The sequence below is a fragment of the Carya illinoinensis genome, chromosome 5, assembly GCF_018687715.1.
Source record: "Carya illinoinensis cultivar Pawnee chromosome 5, C.illinoinensisPawnee_v1, whole genome shotgun sequence".
Taxonomy (NCBI): Eukaryota; Viridiplantae; Streptophyta; class Magnoliopsida; order Fagales; family Juglandaceae; genus Carya; species Carya illinoinensis.
Window position 1 is genome coordinate 752,500 of NC_056756.1, and position 14,198 is coordinate 766,697.

At 40.9% G+C, this 14,198-nt stretch overlaps 1 protein-coding gene across 1 annotated transcript; it reads left to right on the forward strand.

Moving 5' to 3' along the window:
• The first annotated feature begins 421 nt into the window (after positions 1-421).
• On the forward strand, positions 422-5,025 carry LOC122311138 (stromal 70 kDa heat shock-related protein, chloroplastic-like). Its single transcript, XM_043125557.1, has 8 exons — positions 422-1,113; positions 2,095-2,347; positions 2,507-2,586; positions 2,743-2,885; positions 3,019-3,117; positions 3,339-3,528; positions 3,768-4,166; positions 4,343-5,025. The coding sequence occupies exons 1-8, from the start codon at positions 580-582 to the stop codon at positions 4,754-4,756; spliced, it is 2,112 nt and encodes a 703-aa protein (XP_042981491.1). The 5' UTR covers positions 422-579; the 3' UTR covers positions 4,757-5,025.
• The last annotated feature ends 9,173 nt before the right edge of the window (positions 5,026-14,198 follow it).

The following is a 14,198-nucleotide window of genomic DNA, read 5'->3' on the forward strand; positions in this document are numbered from 1 at the left end:
TTATATGTACAAAGCATATACAGATGCATCGCTGGCTGGCCGGCTGGCTATGAGATGGGAACTCCGATACGAAACCGTGCAGCTTCTTGTTCCATATCTCTTTTTTACCTTCAGGTACGGGATTTCATTAGGCATCCTACTTTCAACGTATTTGTACTTGTATATCTATACGTATTTATAAAAAAAAAAAAGAGAGGAGAAAATAAAGCCCGTAGCCCATTCATAGAAAGTCCTAGACAATCCCCCCGTCACCCCCCCACCGGACAGCCCAAAAAGGGAACCGAAGAAAAAAGAAGAAAAGAAAATGGAAACGAATCCAACGGCCATAATCGTCTCATCCGCAGGACAAAGCTAGACCATTCCGGAAGTCTCCACGTGTCACATCACCTAACTCTCACTCATAAACCCTCCTCTTCTTCTCCCTTTTTATTATCTACTCCACCGAACGAAGTTGGGAGGTTCAACTTCAACCTCCACCACAACCACACGGTTCCCTCTTCCTCCTTCCTCCGCTTTACCTTTCCCAAACCCTATTTCTTTTCTTTCTTTTTCTTTGTCCTTCTCTGTAAGTCTTTCTCCATGGCTTCTTCCACTGCTCAAATTCATGGCCTCGGTACTACCGCTTCCTTCCGGAAGAAATCCCTTCATCCCAATTTCTCATCGTCTTCCAGAGGCTTCTTCTTCGGGCAGAGGCTAATCAATACCGCGTCGTTCCCCAGACTCAGAGCCGCCGCTAAGGTGCGCCCGTTGAGGGTGGTGAACGAGAAGGTGGTGGGGATCGATTTGGGGACGACCAACTCGGCGGTGGCGGCTATGGAGGGAGGTAAGCCGACAATAGTTACGAACGCGGAGGGCCAGCGTACCACACCCTCCGTGGTCGCCTACACCAAGAATGGGGACAGGCTGGTGGGTCAGATCGCCAAGCGCCAGGCCGTTGTTAACCCTGAGAACACGTTCTTCTCCGTCAAGCGGTTCATTGGGAGGAAGATGTCCGAGGTGGACGAGGAGAGCAAGCAGGTCTCCTACCGGGTCGTCAGGGACGAGAATAACAATGTCAAGTTGGAGTGCCCAGCAATCGGAAAGCAGTTCGCTGCTGAGGAAATATCCGCCCAGGTAAATATCTCTTTGTCATGAATTTTCCCTTGTTGCTTCTCATGCGCTGGTTGAATTCTTGGTTTGTGGGAACGGCGGAACTGGTGTTAATCTGGGTTTATCGAGCTTGGGTTTGTAGTTTCTGGCGATGGGTTTCGGGGCTTTTGTTGCTGTTTCTTTTAATTTTATTTTTTATTTTTCGGGTTTATGTGCATGTTGGATTGTTTTAAGATGTATGGTGCTTGGTTTATCCTTATGACAATGGACGACTTTGTGTTAGATCTGGACATTTGGGGCGTGATTTTGGCTTGGGATTGTGGTGCTTTGGTGAAGGGATTGCTTTGAAGTTTTTGTTTTTGGATATGTTTGATTAGTCACAAGATGTTGAAGCAAGAAAATTTGGAATACATTGTTCGCGTGTTTTTAGAATCTTATTTCTTCTTTCCATTGTAAGTGTCCATGACCTTCTTCTTTCCATTGTAACCACTAGCTAGGCATTCTTCATGTTTACTTTCTGTGTACCTGGGCTTTCCTTATTTCTATGAATATAATATTATTTTTTTGATAGGTAATCAACAAGTTATATTTATAGGAATAGGCAAAGGCTAGGTACACAGGAAGTATAATTGAGAAACACCTAACTAGAGGTTACAATAGAAAATGTTTTTAGAATCTTTGAAATGGGGAACTTATGTTAAGTGAGAACTGGATTCAATTGATGTGGATGTGGCATAGCTTGCAAATTTATTTGGGCTTGGTCCATGGTTTTTGATATTAGGCAGACTCTTGTTTACTATTTTCCAGAACTTTATTGGTACTTGCATCTTTATGCTTGGTAGAACTTAGGGTATATGGTGATTATACTCATAAAAAAGGAGCTTGGGGTATATGGTGATGAACATTTCTTTCATGCAGTGTGTGGTGATTGTTGCTATGAATTTGGACGTTTGTGTTTGTTTGGTTTTGGATATTTGTCTTGTTACTGATTTCTCTATCTTTTAGGTTTTGAGGAAGCTTGTGGATGATGCTTCAAAGTTTTTGAATGATAAAGTTACCAAAGCTGTGGTAACGGTGCCTGCTTACTTCAATGATTCCCAACGGACAGCAACAAGGGATGCTGGTCGTATTGCTGGTTTAGATGTTCTTAGAATCATCAACGAACCAACTGCTGCTTCATTAGCATACGGGTTTGAAAAGAAGAATAACGAGACCATCTTGGTGTTTGATCTTGGCGGGGGTACTTTTGACGTTTCAGGTACTACCACCATTTCTAAACTTATGTAAATTCTTTTCCCACCTACGATAGTGCATTGTTACTGATCTAGTTCTTTTTTTTGTCTACGTAACATGTACTGTATTCATTCCATGATGACTATCACATTTCTGAGAATTAATTGTTCTTTTTTCATTGCAGTGCTTGAGGTTGGCGATGGAGTCTTTGAAGTACTTTCTACTTCTGGTGACACTCATTTGGGTGGTGACGATTTTGACAAGGTCAGGATCTTATTGCCTCTTTCCCCTTCTTCTGGCCTGACTAATTCTCCACGCTTTTGTTTTCATTATCCTTTATTTGGAAAGGGAAAAAAAGGTTTTAGGAATTGTGTTGTGATACGGTAGGGCTTGCCGCTTAATATTACCGAATAAATGCAGAGAGTTGTTGATTGGCTTGCTGCAAGTTTCAAGAGAGATGAAGGAATAGATCTGTTGAAGGACAAACAAGCTCTTCAGCGGCTAACAGAGACCGCTGAGAAAGCTAAGATGGAGCTGTCATCCTTAACCCAGACAAATATTAGGTATCTTGATTGTCTCTAATTATTTTGTCGATCAATCCTCTCTCTCTCTCTCTCTCTCTCCCTCTTCCAGGCTTGAGCAGTTGTGTTGAAGGTCCTACTGAAGTTCAATTGTTTAAATCTTGTTTTTTTCCAGTTTGCCTTTCATTACCGCCACTGCAGATGGCCCCAAGCATATTGAAACCACCCTCACTAGGGCCAAGTTTGAGGAATTGTGTTCTGACCTTCTTGACAGGTACCTCCCATTCTTTCAAAACTACAAACATGCTTTTATTTTTACTTTTCATCATTGCATGATATTGTTGATTACACCCCAGTTTTTTGGCTCACTTAATTTGTAGTCCATGGTTGGGATTTGACATCAAGAAGGTTTTCTAGCGGACTTCTTTTTATTGTTTTTGTTTTATTTTTTTGGTAGCTATTTGCTTCAACATTTTCAGACTGATTATATTTCAGGCTTAAAACACCAGTTGAAAATTCCTTGAGGGATGCTAAACTCTCCTTCAAAGATTTAGATGAGGTGATCCTTGTTGGAGGATCAACTCGAATTCCAGCTGTTCAGGAGCTTGTGAAGAAGATGACTGGGAAAGATCCCAATGTGACAGTTAATCCTGATGAAGTCGTTGCCTTGGGAGCTGCAGTTCAGGTCAGCTACTCTAGGATTTCACATTTATGAAATATGTTATGCCCATTGTCGTGATGATTTCACCTATTATTGTTGGAACTTATAAAAAAAAATGATTTCACCTATTATTGTTGGAATGTAGTGTATGATCAAACTATCAAACTAATGTTTTGCAATAATCTTTTATAGCGTTCTGCTCGCTGAGATTATGGAACTGACATTGTTTCTTGTTTGATTCGTGTGTGCAAATCTGATTCTAGGCTGGTGTTTTGTCTGGGGATGTCAGTGACATCGTGCTTTTGGATGTGACTCCGTTGTCACTAGGACTAGAAACCCTCGGTGGTGTAATGACAAAGATCATCCCAAGAAATACTACCCTGCCGACCTCCAAGTCAGAGGTGTTCTCCACAGCTGCAGATGGACAGACCAGTGTTGAGATTAATGTTCTCCAAGGCGAGCGAGAGTTTGTTAGGGACAACAAATCTCTTGGTAGCTTCCGTCTAGATGGTATCCCACCTGCTCCTCGTGGGGTCCCTCAAATTGAAGTAAAATTTGACATTGATGCCAATGGTATCCTCTCGGTCACTGCTGTTGACAAGGGAACAGGAAAGAAGCAAGACATTACAATTACCGGTGCCAGCACCTTGCCCAGTGATGAGGTATGCTATAATATAAATTGTAGGTGAATAGTATAGTGCAATTTATATCAATTAAATTATGATGTACTTAGAACTGTAGCAAGAGCTGCTAGTTACAAAGGATCTCTTTTGGGTTTCGTAGCATTAGGTCAAAAGCTGAAAAAGGTACTGATATAAAATGTGTCTGAAATGTTCAGGTGGAGAAAATGGTCAGGGAAGCCGAGAAGTTTGCAAAGGAAGACAAGGAAAAGAGAGATGCCATCGACACAAAGAACCAAGCTGATTCTGTTGTCTACCAGACAGAGAAGCAGCTCAAGGAGCTGGGAGATAAGGTTCCAGGCCCAGTGAAGGAGAAGGTGGAGGCAAAACTTGGAGAGCTCAAGGATGCAATTTCAGGGGGTTCAACCCAAGCCATTAAGGATGCCATGGCAGCCCTTAATCAGGAAGTTATGCAGCTCGGCCAGTCCCTTTACAACCAACAAGGTGCTCCTGGTGCAGGCGCTGGCACTGGTGCTGGGCCTGCACCTGGTGGTGAATCTGGCCCTTCAGAATCATCCGGCAAGGGACCTGATGGGGACGTTATCGATGCAGATTTCACTGACAGCAAGTGAGAGAGCAGAAATTGGATATATTTTTGGCGCTCATCTTTTCTTTGTTAATGTGTATAAGAATCGATTTTGTGGGGATTGGATTTCTTGATGTTGGGTTACACAGCTAGTCATTTTTTAGCCTTCTGGGGAAAGAATGCTATTTTAGAAATAGAGGTTAAAAGACTGTTTTAGTAGTTTCCCCTGGTAGCAAAATCTTGGGGGGAACTACCGTTGATGCACTTTGTTTAAAGTAGTTACTTAAATGCAATATGAAGGATTTGAGGGTAGAACTATCATGCATGTTTGTCATTAATAATTCTGTCATTCTCTAACGCGTATATAGGGGAAGAAAAATGGCAAATGCTAATCATCTTTTAATTTAAAAAATAAATAACAATACTTTTGAGGATGAAAAAAGCTGATAGTTTAAAGAATAATGAAAACATTTGTACTCCCTAGATATTTGCTTGCCATATCTCCATAGTTGATATTTTTCATTCTTCTAATAATATTGTTATGGGCGAAACGGAAGCCCAAGATGGATTGTAGTAACTGTGTATGTGTAGAAATGTGTTATAATCACAAAATCTTTTTTATAAAAAAAATATATAAATTGATATGAACATACGATGTAAACTCATATTTATTTATATATATATCTATATGTTCGCGCTATTTAGTATTTACGCCTTTCCTAGCATTGTTATGGACGGATAGTAAGGAAAAATATAGTTGCAAGTACAATTGTGCACTAATCTGTGCACAAATGTGATGTGATTGGTTAAAAAGTAGATTTTATTGAAAACAGTGTTAATTTAAATTTTAAGTACGAATAAATCAATATTGGTACACAGATTAGTGCGCGACTGTGTTTGTATATGGCACAACTCAGATAGCAATTGCCGAGTCAATCGATTCCCCCAAAAGTATCCAACACCTTGAACCTGTAGTAGAATTGTACAAAAAATAAGAAAAGGGGGGGGGGGGGGGGTTGGGGACCCTATATAGGACGAGGCGTCTATACCGTATTACAAGCTGTTTTCTCTTCAACTACTCCCATTGATTTGAGATCCTGACCTTCCATGCATCTCCTTCTCTATCCCAAATGGGCTTTTCTTGGACTCCGAGGAAGATTACCCATGGTCCCAAATGTGTCAAGGCCGCTACATCCATAAAATATTCCACATTCATCGAAATGTCCACACATTTTGTAGCCTCTGGCCTCCGCCTTGATGATGATGATCTCTTTTGTACCTACTTAATGGGTAATAGTTGTTTAGACCATAACCTGTCAGGCTACTCCCAGTCCCAGTGTACTCGACCCAGCTTCCCGATGACAAAAGTTTTAGCTATGACTGCCAATAGTAGCTTTGCAAGGATCAATATTTGTTGGTCTAGGATGATAGCCATGGTACTGCTGATTATGTTGGTCGTGTTGATGATTTTGATAGTTATGATTGTTAAGGACGTATCTCACTTCCAATCTACTGTTATGCGGCCGCAATTCGTTGATGAAACTTGAGGGGGCTTCTCTTGCAAACACTCCGATGCTTAAGTCAATTAAGAAGTAATTATATTCCAGTCCTCCTTAATTATCAAAGGTTACCTGTATATATAGGCTCATTTGTTGTACCTATCTCATTCAGGATTTACTGGTACGGATCACTACTTAGGATTTTGAGTAATCTCGTCACTTCCTGTTATCTTTATCCTTCCGTTAAAGGTGGTGCTATGCATATTTTTCTTCAAACTCTTCTTAACTATCCCTCTATGGCCCCTGAGCCCATCCTCTAGGATTCTTGGCTTTTATTATACTACGGGCCTCCTCATATATTTTAGGGCCCTTCGATTGGGATGGCCCATCCAGTTACCCCGCCAATTCCATTCGTCTTTTGGCGGATGGAATTCACATTTATCAAACTTGTTGTTGCGGAAATGCTGGGTATGATCATATGGGCCTAGGTGCTTGGAAAACAAGTAGACACGGACATAGGAAACCACCCATGGCTTTTTGGTGTCTTCAGACCCGTCACGCCTTCTTTCCTTGCCATTTTATACTATTTCATTTTTCCAAAAAGATTTTTGTTATATATATATTTTTTTAAATCATGAACTCCCTATCATTTCTCGCTGCGTGGCAGAGAAGAGAGAAAGCTTCCTTGCGTCAATTAATCTTCTTTTTCAGTGCAGGGTTACCTTTTTTTTTTTATTCGTTGGCACTTTGCATTTTGTTGTTCTTCAAATACCCCACTTTTCCATTTTCTTTCGTTCCTTCCCCTGTTACAATCTTTGCCCTTCCATTCCCCTTCTTGTTCTTCACTTACCTTGATCTTTCTCGCTATCTTCTTTCCACCGACTTTAATGGCCCCTTCGAGGTCCCTGAGGGCACGGTTTTTGTTGGACACTGGTGGCACTCGGGCATTCGAGAGAAACATTTCGCCAAGATTCGGGAAGATTTTCGTATTCTTGAAACCGTTGTCTTGGGAGTTCCGGAATCTGGATGTTGTGACGACGAGGGTTTGCTACTAAAGTGACTATTATTATTCCCCTTCTGCAGAATGGGTTGAGGCTCCCCTTCTGCTGCCCTCTCCGTGACCTTTTGGATCTTCTCAACATAGCTCTCGCTTAATTACACCCTTTCGCACTGAGGGCATACCTATGTGCCTGCATCGTATTCTGCATGGTTTTGGAGCCTCTTGGTGACCCTTACCCTGACCTAATTGGTCGGAAATTTTTGGCATTCTATAACGTGAGGGAAGCTAGCAAGGGCAATATTGTTAGCTTCCGCAAGAAAGATAACAGGCAAGCGTTGGCCCGGTTCGAGACTCGCCACTCCAACGCTAAGGCGTGGACCTTCAAATTCTTTTATATCTTTGGTCAAGGTTGGGAATACCCTGCCAAAGAAGAATTTTTCCGTGACTTTCCAGTCAAATCAATCTGGCACCCTATTCTTGAAGAAAAGAAGCTGTGGCTTAGAATGGAGCATTTGTCATGCCGTGAACTGGCTCGAATCAAGACAGTTCGTTCTAGGGCCAAAGCTAATCCTAAGGCGTTTTATATTGACTTCTTGTTGACCTCTTCCCATATTGATCGATTCTTGATGTCTCCCAACTGGTCTTATTTTCAAGGACATGACTTCATGATTTAAGTCATCATTCCTCCTCCCATGCCGAAACCTTCTGAGAAAACTTTGAGGCATGAGCTTTCTAAGAAGAAGCCACGTTTAGAAGAGGAGAAGGAGGAGGAGACCGCCTAAAAAAGGGAAAAGAGGAGCAAGAAAAAGAACGAGGTTGGCGGTCGCCGAAAGAAAGCTCGTTCAGGAGATCCCTCTCCCATTCCTTCTCCTCAAAAGGAGACCCTGGCTTCCTCAGGGGGAGTCCAGGCCTTGGTGTCGTAGGAGGACACCCTTCCTCGGACATCCAAGCAGTTGGCCGCCCCCGAACCTCCGTCGTTGCAACCAGAGGTCATCACCACATCCTTAGGGGGAGGTCATAGCCAGAGTTTTACCCCGCCTGATACCACTATACCTTCCTCGCCTTTTGCCTCCCCGTCGCCGCCACGTTCTTGTAGCCTGAGGGATGTTGAGGGTTTAGCCAACCTGGATCTTTTTGACTTGGCCGCCTCTCTCTAGGTTGTGCCTAGGACACAAGAGCATGTCACGACTTCTGCCCATGCGTTTGAGTTTTCTGTGTTGGAGGGGCGGGTGAGTCAGGTTGAGTTGGGTGCTGAAGTGGTCGCAGCCCTTAATCTTGACTCGATCACCGCGGCGGGAGCTTGCTCGCCCCCTCTTTCCACCATTGCCCTTGTTGAGGCGGCCACTATTTTGCCCATAAGTGGCCACATGGAAACACCAGACGCCTCACCTTCAAATGGGGCGGAAGGTGCAACAAGGAGTGTCCCTCCACGCCCGATTGAAGTGGGCGGTGAGGTTTCACGCCAAACTTTCCTAGAAAGCTTGCCAGATAGCATCTCTGGGAGAAATACCCCTTCGCCAATTGGACGCGGGGCCGGACTCTCTCTTCCTTCTCCTCACAGCTCATCTTTTGGTGGGGATACTGACTCATTCCTTGAGGAGGAGTGGATGAATTTCTTAAGGGAAGACACCTATCTTCGTGAGGCTGACCTGGCCTACCCGTCGCCTCCTCTGTCCCCTGTGCGCTTGGGTGATTCATCGGGGAGGACGATGGCTTCGTCTATGAGGCTTGGGGAGACCCCCCTCTCAAACCCTAGCAAGATTGTTGGGGGGGATGCTAGCGGTGATGATTCCTCAACTGCTGTTAATTCCCGGGTTGAGGCCATTGCCTAGGTGGCTACTCGTTTGAGAAGTTGGCTCTCTGAGGTATTATGCCTTCCGTCCCCTTTTGCATATACTCCTTTTTTATCTTAGCCTCCCTTCATATTGGTTGCTTCTCCTTCTTCTTGCAGGGCATCAATGATTTGGCTGCGTGGATAGTTGTTGACCGTTCCCTTCTTGATGAGGAGGTTAAAGAGTGTTACCAGCTATGCTACATAGCCAAACACGCTTATGAGAAATGGCAAGTTGACAGGGCTGAACTGGCATCCTTAGCTGAGGAGAGGGAGGATTTGAGGATCCTATTAGAGAAATCTGAGGGTTATTCTCATTCTTTGCAAGGAGACCTCGAGATGCACGAGGCTGAAGTCCTGAAGCTGCGCGAGGCTTACCGTCTAGCAAATGTGGCTGAGAGGGACTCAGCCGGGCTGTGACTTTCGGAGGCTCAAAGGAACTTTGAGGTTGAGAGCTCTCGCTTGAAATCCGAGCTTGCTGCCCCCAATGAGGCACTATCCTCTCTTTGTGGAGACCTGGCCCGTTCTTAAGACAGTTGTAGGTCCTTCGAGGAGAATCTTCATGAGACAAACTCGGCTCTTGGAGTCAATCAATAGAGTCTATCTAAGAAGATGGGGGAGCTAACTGCTGCCTAGGAGGAGGTTGCAAGGCTTCGTGCCCAATTGGCCAACGTCCCTGCTGTAAGGGAACATGCCTTTACTTATGGGCATGGTCGCGACATTCTGAGGCTGAGGAACCGTCTCCTGGTTGATCCTACCACTAATCTTAGGATTCTTGACCCGGATTTATTTTATCATGAGGAATTTCCCGCCGAGAGGTTGACGAGTTTGGTCAGAAAAAGATGCCTAACGCTTTTATAAACGTGCCCCCAGCGTTCCTGCCTGACAATGCCCCTTAACTATTTTTGCCCCTCCTGCCTTTAACTGTGGAGAGTTTCCTTGTGTTTCTGTATTTTGTACATTTGTAATAATGGATTTTGATTTGCTCTGTTGAATGCTTAGGTTACTGCGTCCTTTTAGTTTTTATCTTTTATATGGCACCACAAGCTGCTAAGGCTTGCCTGGCGTTTTGGGTCGGCGTGGTCTGAAGACTTATGTGCCATTTTTTCATGGCACCACAAGCCACTAAGTCTTGCCTTTGGTGTTTAGGGTTGTCGTGGTCTGAGGACCTTCGCACTCTTTTTTCGTGGCACCACAAACTGCTAAAGTTTATCTTTGGTGTTTAGGGTCGGCGTGGTTTGAGAACCTATGCGCCCTCTTTTCATGGCACTACAAGCTGCTAAGGTTTGTCTTTAGTGTTTAGGGTCGGTGTGATCTGAGGACCTACGCGCCATTTTTTCATGGCACCATAAGCTACTAAGGCTTGTTTTTGGTGTTTAGGGTCAGTGTGGTCTGAGGACTTTCGCGCCCTTTTTTCGTGACACCACAAGCTGCTAAGGCTTGTCTTTGGTGTTTAGGGTCAGCGTGGTTTGAGGGCTTACGCGCTCTCTTTTCATGGTACCACAAGCTGCTAAGGTTTGTTTTTGGTGTTTAGGGTCGGCGTGATCTAAGGACCTTCGCGCCCTTTTTTTGTGGCACCACAAGCTACCAAGGCTTGTCTTTGGTGTTTACTAGTCGGGCGGTCCTTGACTTTTTCTGCCTTTCTTTTTGCAGAATCTATATTCAGCCCTGGGAACTCCTCCATTTGTATAGAATTTTTAATAAATAAAACAAAATATATTCATAAAAAGCGATAACGCAATCATCGAACAAAAGTATAGAAAAGGAATACTAAACAAGATATACTACGACAGTTATTGATAGAATTTCTTTAAGTGCTCCGCATTCACGGGTGCGGGTATTCCTTGCCCTGCCTGTCTTTCAACCAATACGATTCAGGCCTGTTATTGGCTACTACTAGGTAAGGACCTTGTAACAGCCCGCTAGAAATTCAATTGTGAAATTTCTATTAACTTTAGGAACCTCGTGAAAACCCCATAAGTTTTCACAAATCCATTAATCGTATAGGTTTTTGTCTAACTACATAGTTAGTGTTATTATTTACTATGGTATCAGAAATGTGTTTTTGATTATTGGAGATAGTTAGAAGTGTCAAAATGTAATATGGTTTGTGCCATTAGACTCGGAGGGCTATTTAAAGTCTTATGGCGCAATAACATTTTTTCATATTTTCGGACAAAACGTCTGTTCAAAACTGTAGATATTATTGGATAAAAAGAAATATCTTGAGGTAATTTTCGTGAATATTATTGGGTAAAAATATTTTGAGTTGATAGATATTATTAGATAAAAATATCTTAAGTTGATGTTTTTTTAGATATTATTGGATAGAATATTATAAGATAATCATTTATAGATTTTTTTTGGGTAGGAGAAAACTACACTCAACTCTCAACTCCAGCCTCATCTCTTCCATATCTCATCCATAAGTATCTCCAGCCACCTCTCCCCACGAAATTATCTTCACTTACACTTTCCATTGAAAGAATATCAAACACTCTCTCTCGGACAGCTTTTAGGAGGTGTTTTGCACGCCAATTTCGAAGCTGTTGTAAGTATTTTATCATAAAGTCTCCTTCATATAAGTTGTTCCTTTTTTAGTCTAGTTTACATGGATATATTATTTGTCCCATTTGAAGATCATTTGGTCAATCAAATATTATGTAAACTATAGAAAGGTCATTCTGGGAGATAAACTGGAGAATATGTTATAGTTTGGAGTTTTTGACCAAGCTAATGGATAGATATTGGTCCGAAATTTTTATGGAGTATTGTTAACATGTATATATGACTATTGGTTGAGGATTTTTGCATGATTAAAGGTTTTGATGAAATATTTTCTTAGATTTAGAAACTTAGAAACTGGAAGAGGAAAACAGTTTCTGTTTTGAGAAAGTTTAACTCTTTGGTGGTCTAAACCTATTCTAATGACTTTGATAATTTTATTGGAGGATCCTAAACATCTTATATACATGTTATATTATTATTTTGGAGATATTTGATGTTAGTTCAAAGATATGAAATTTTATGCAAAGAGATATTCAGATAAGCCAAAGTGTGGATATTCTTGGCTAAATTTATGTTTTGGTTAATTTCTAACCATGTGATCTTGAATTAGAAGCTTGTATATGTTTTAGGACATCTTTTTAAACCATGTAATGGTTTGGTTTGAAGATCATATATTTATAAGTCATAGATCAAGAGATTTATCAAAACTAGTTGAGGAAAAAGTTTCTGTTTTTGGACTAAGTGTAAAACCAAAAACTCCAAATGTTATTTTGTGATTTTGGTGACTTTAGTTTGATTATTTAAAGCATGGTTGATGTTAGGATAATATTATGAATATGTTAGAAGTAAGATTTGATTTTTTGAAATTCTTGGAGATGTTTTGATTTAAGGTCAAAACTTGTGATTCAAGTGCTTAGATCTTTTTTACAAAAAAGTTTGGTGTTGATTATTAGCTTTTTCTAAATGGATGTTTTAAGTATGGTTTTGAACTTAGGATTGGAAGATGTTTGTTGCAAAATTTTGGTTTAAGCATGAGTTTTGAAGTTAGAAGGAATTGCAACAAAAATAAAGGAAAATGGCCTATGGATGTTTCGACCATAGTGTGTTCTTCATAGTTGTGTTTTGTTTTAAATTTTTCTGAGTTGATATTTAAGTTTAGGACAAAATTTACATGAGGAATGTAAATTTTAGTAACTTTTGGAGTTAGTATGCAAAATCCTTAAGTTATGGGTAAAACGGTCATTTTCCTACATGTAGGAAGTAAAATGGAAATTTTACTCTTTAAGTTAGTATTTTTCCATATTTCAAATTATTAGTGATTTAGTACTAACTTTAAGAATCACTAATTACAGTTCCTCGTGATCGCGCTTGAGGTTTTATAAGAAACGCGGAGATCGAGGTAAGTTAGCTTTTAACTTACTAGCAATCTACTGTGTATGTGTGCTAAGTAAAAGAACTATAGTGTATGTATGTGTGTTATCATATATGTCATGCCATGCCAAATTATCACGTAATTGTTTATTATACAGAATTTATTCTGTCATCAATTTTTATCTGTTACATAATATATTCTGTTATGTATTACTGTACATTACAAGTACGTCATGCTAAGTATGCCATCTATTACATGTATGTCAAGTAATGTAATATTCACTGTTGCAAGTATGTCATGTTAAATATGTTGTCTATTATATGTTATGCCATGTTACAAAATGTTTCTATCTCAAGTTGGTCATGTATTTCAAGTTATGTTCAAGTCACGTTTCATCTTGAGTACATTATGTTTGTGTAGAATACATGGGGCCACAACAACTGTGGAGTATGTATTTTACTACAATTGTGATGCGTAGAATACATGGGGCCACAACAACTGTGGAGTATGTATTTACACGTAGAATACATGGGGCCACAACAACTGTGGAGTATGTATTTTTCATGTTAAGTCAAGTTTGTGTAGAATACATGGGGCCACAACAACTGTGGAGTATGTATTTACACGTAGAATACATGGGGCCACAACAATTGTGGAGTATGTATTTTTCATGTTAAGTCAAGTTTGTGTAGAATACATGGGGCCACAACAACTGTGGAGTATGTATTTACACGTAGAATACATGGGGCCACAACAACTGTGGAGTATGTATTTTTCATGTTAAGTCAAGTTTATGTAGAATACATGGGGCCACAACAACTGTGGAGTATGTATTTTTAATGTTAAGTCAAGTTTGTGTAGAATACATTGGGCCACAACAACTGTGGAGTATGTATTTTTCATGTTAATTCAAGTTTCAGAGCAAGTTCATGCTAAGTCAAGTTTCAGATCAAGTTCATGTCAAGTCAAGTTCAGTTCATGATTCAATTTAAGCTATGTCAATTATGCTATGTTGTACGCTAAGTTATGCTTAATTACTTATGAATTTGATTATGCATTTATGCTTTTACTGTCATACATGTATCATTAGTCTGTATGGAAGTTTTTTGTTAACTTGCTGAGATTTGTAATCAAATCTCACTTTGGTAGTCCCAACTACCATTCCCCCCGAATGGTAGATCTTGTTACAGGACCTGAAGGAGAATCAGGAGCTGATCAACTAGACACAGTTGACTAAGTGACGGTGCGACATAAATGTTGATATAGTAATTAACGTAA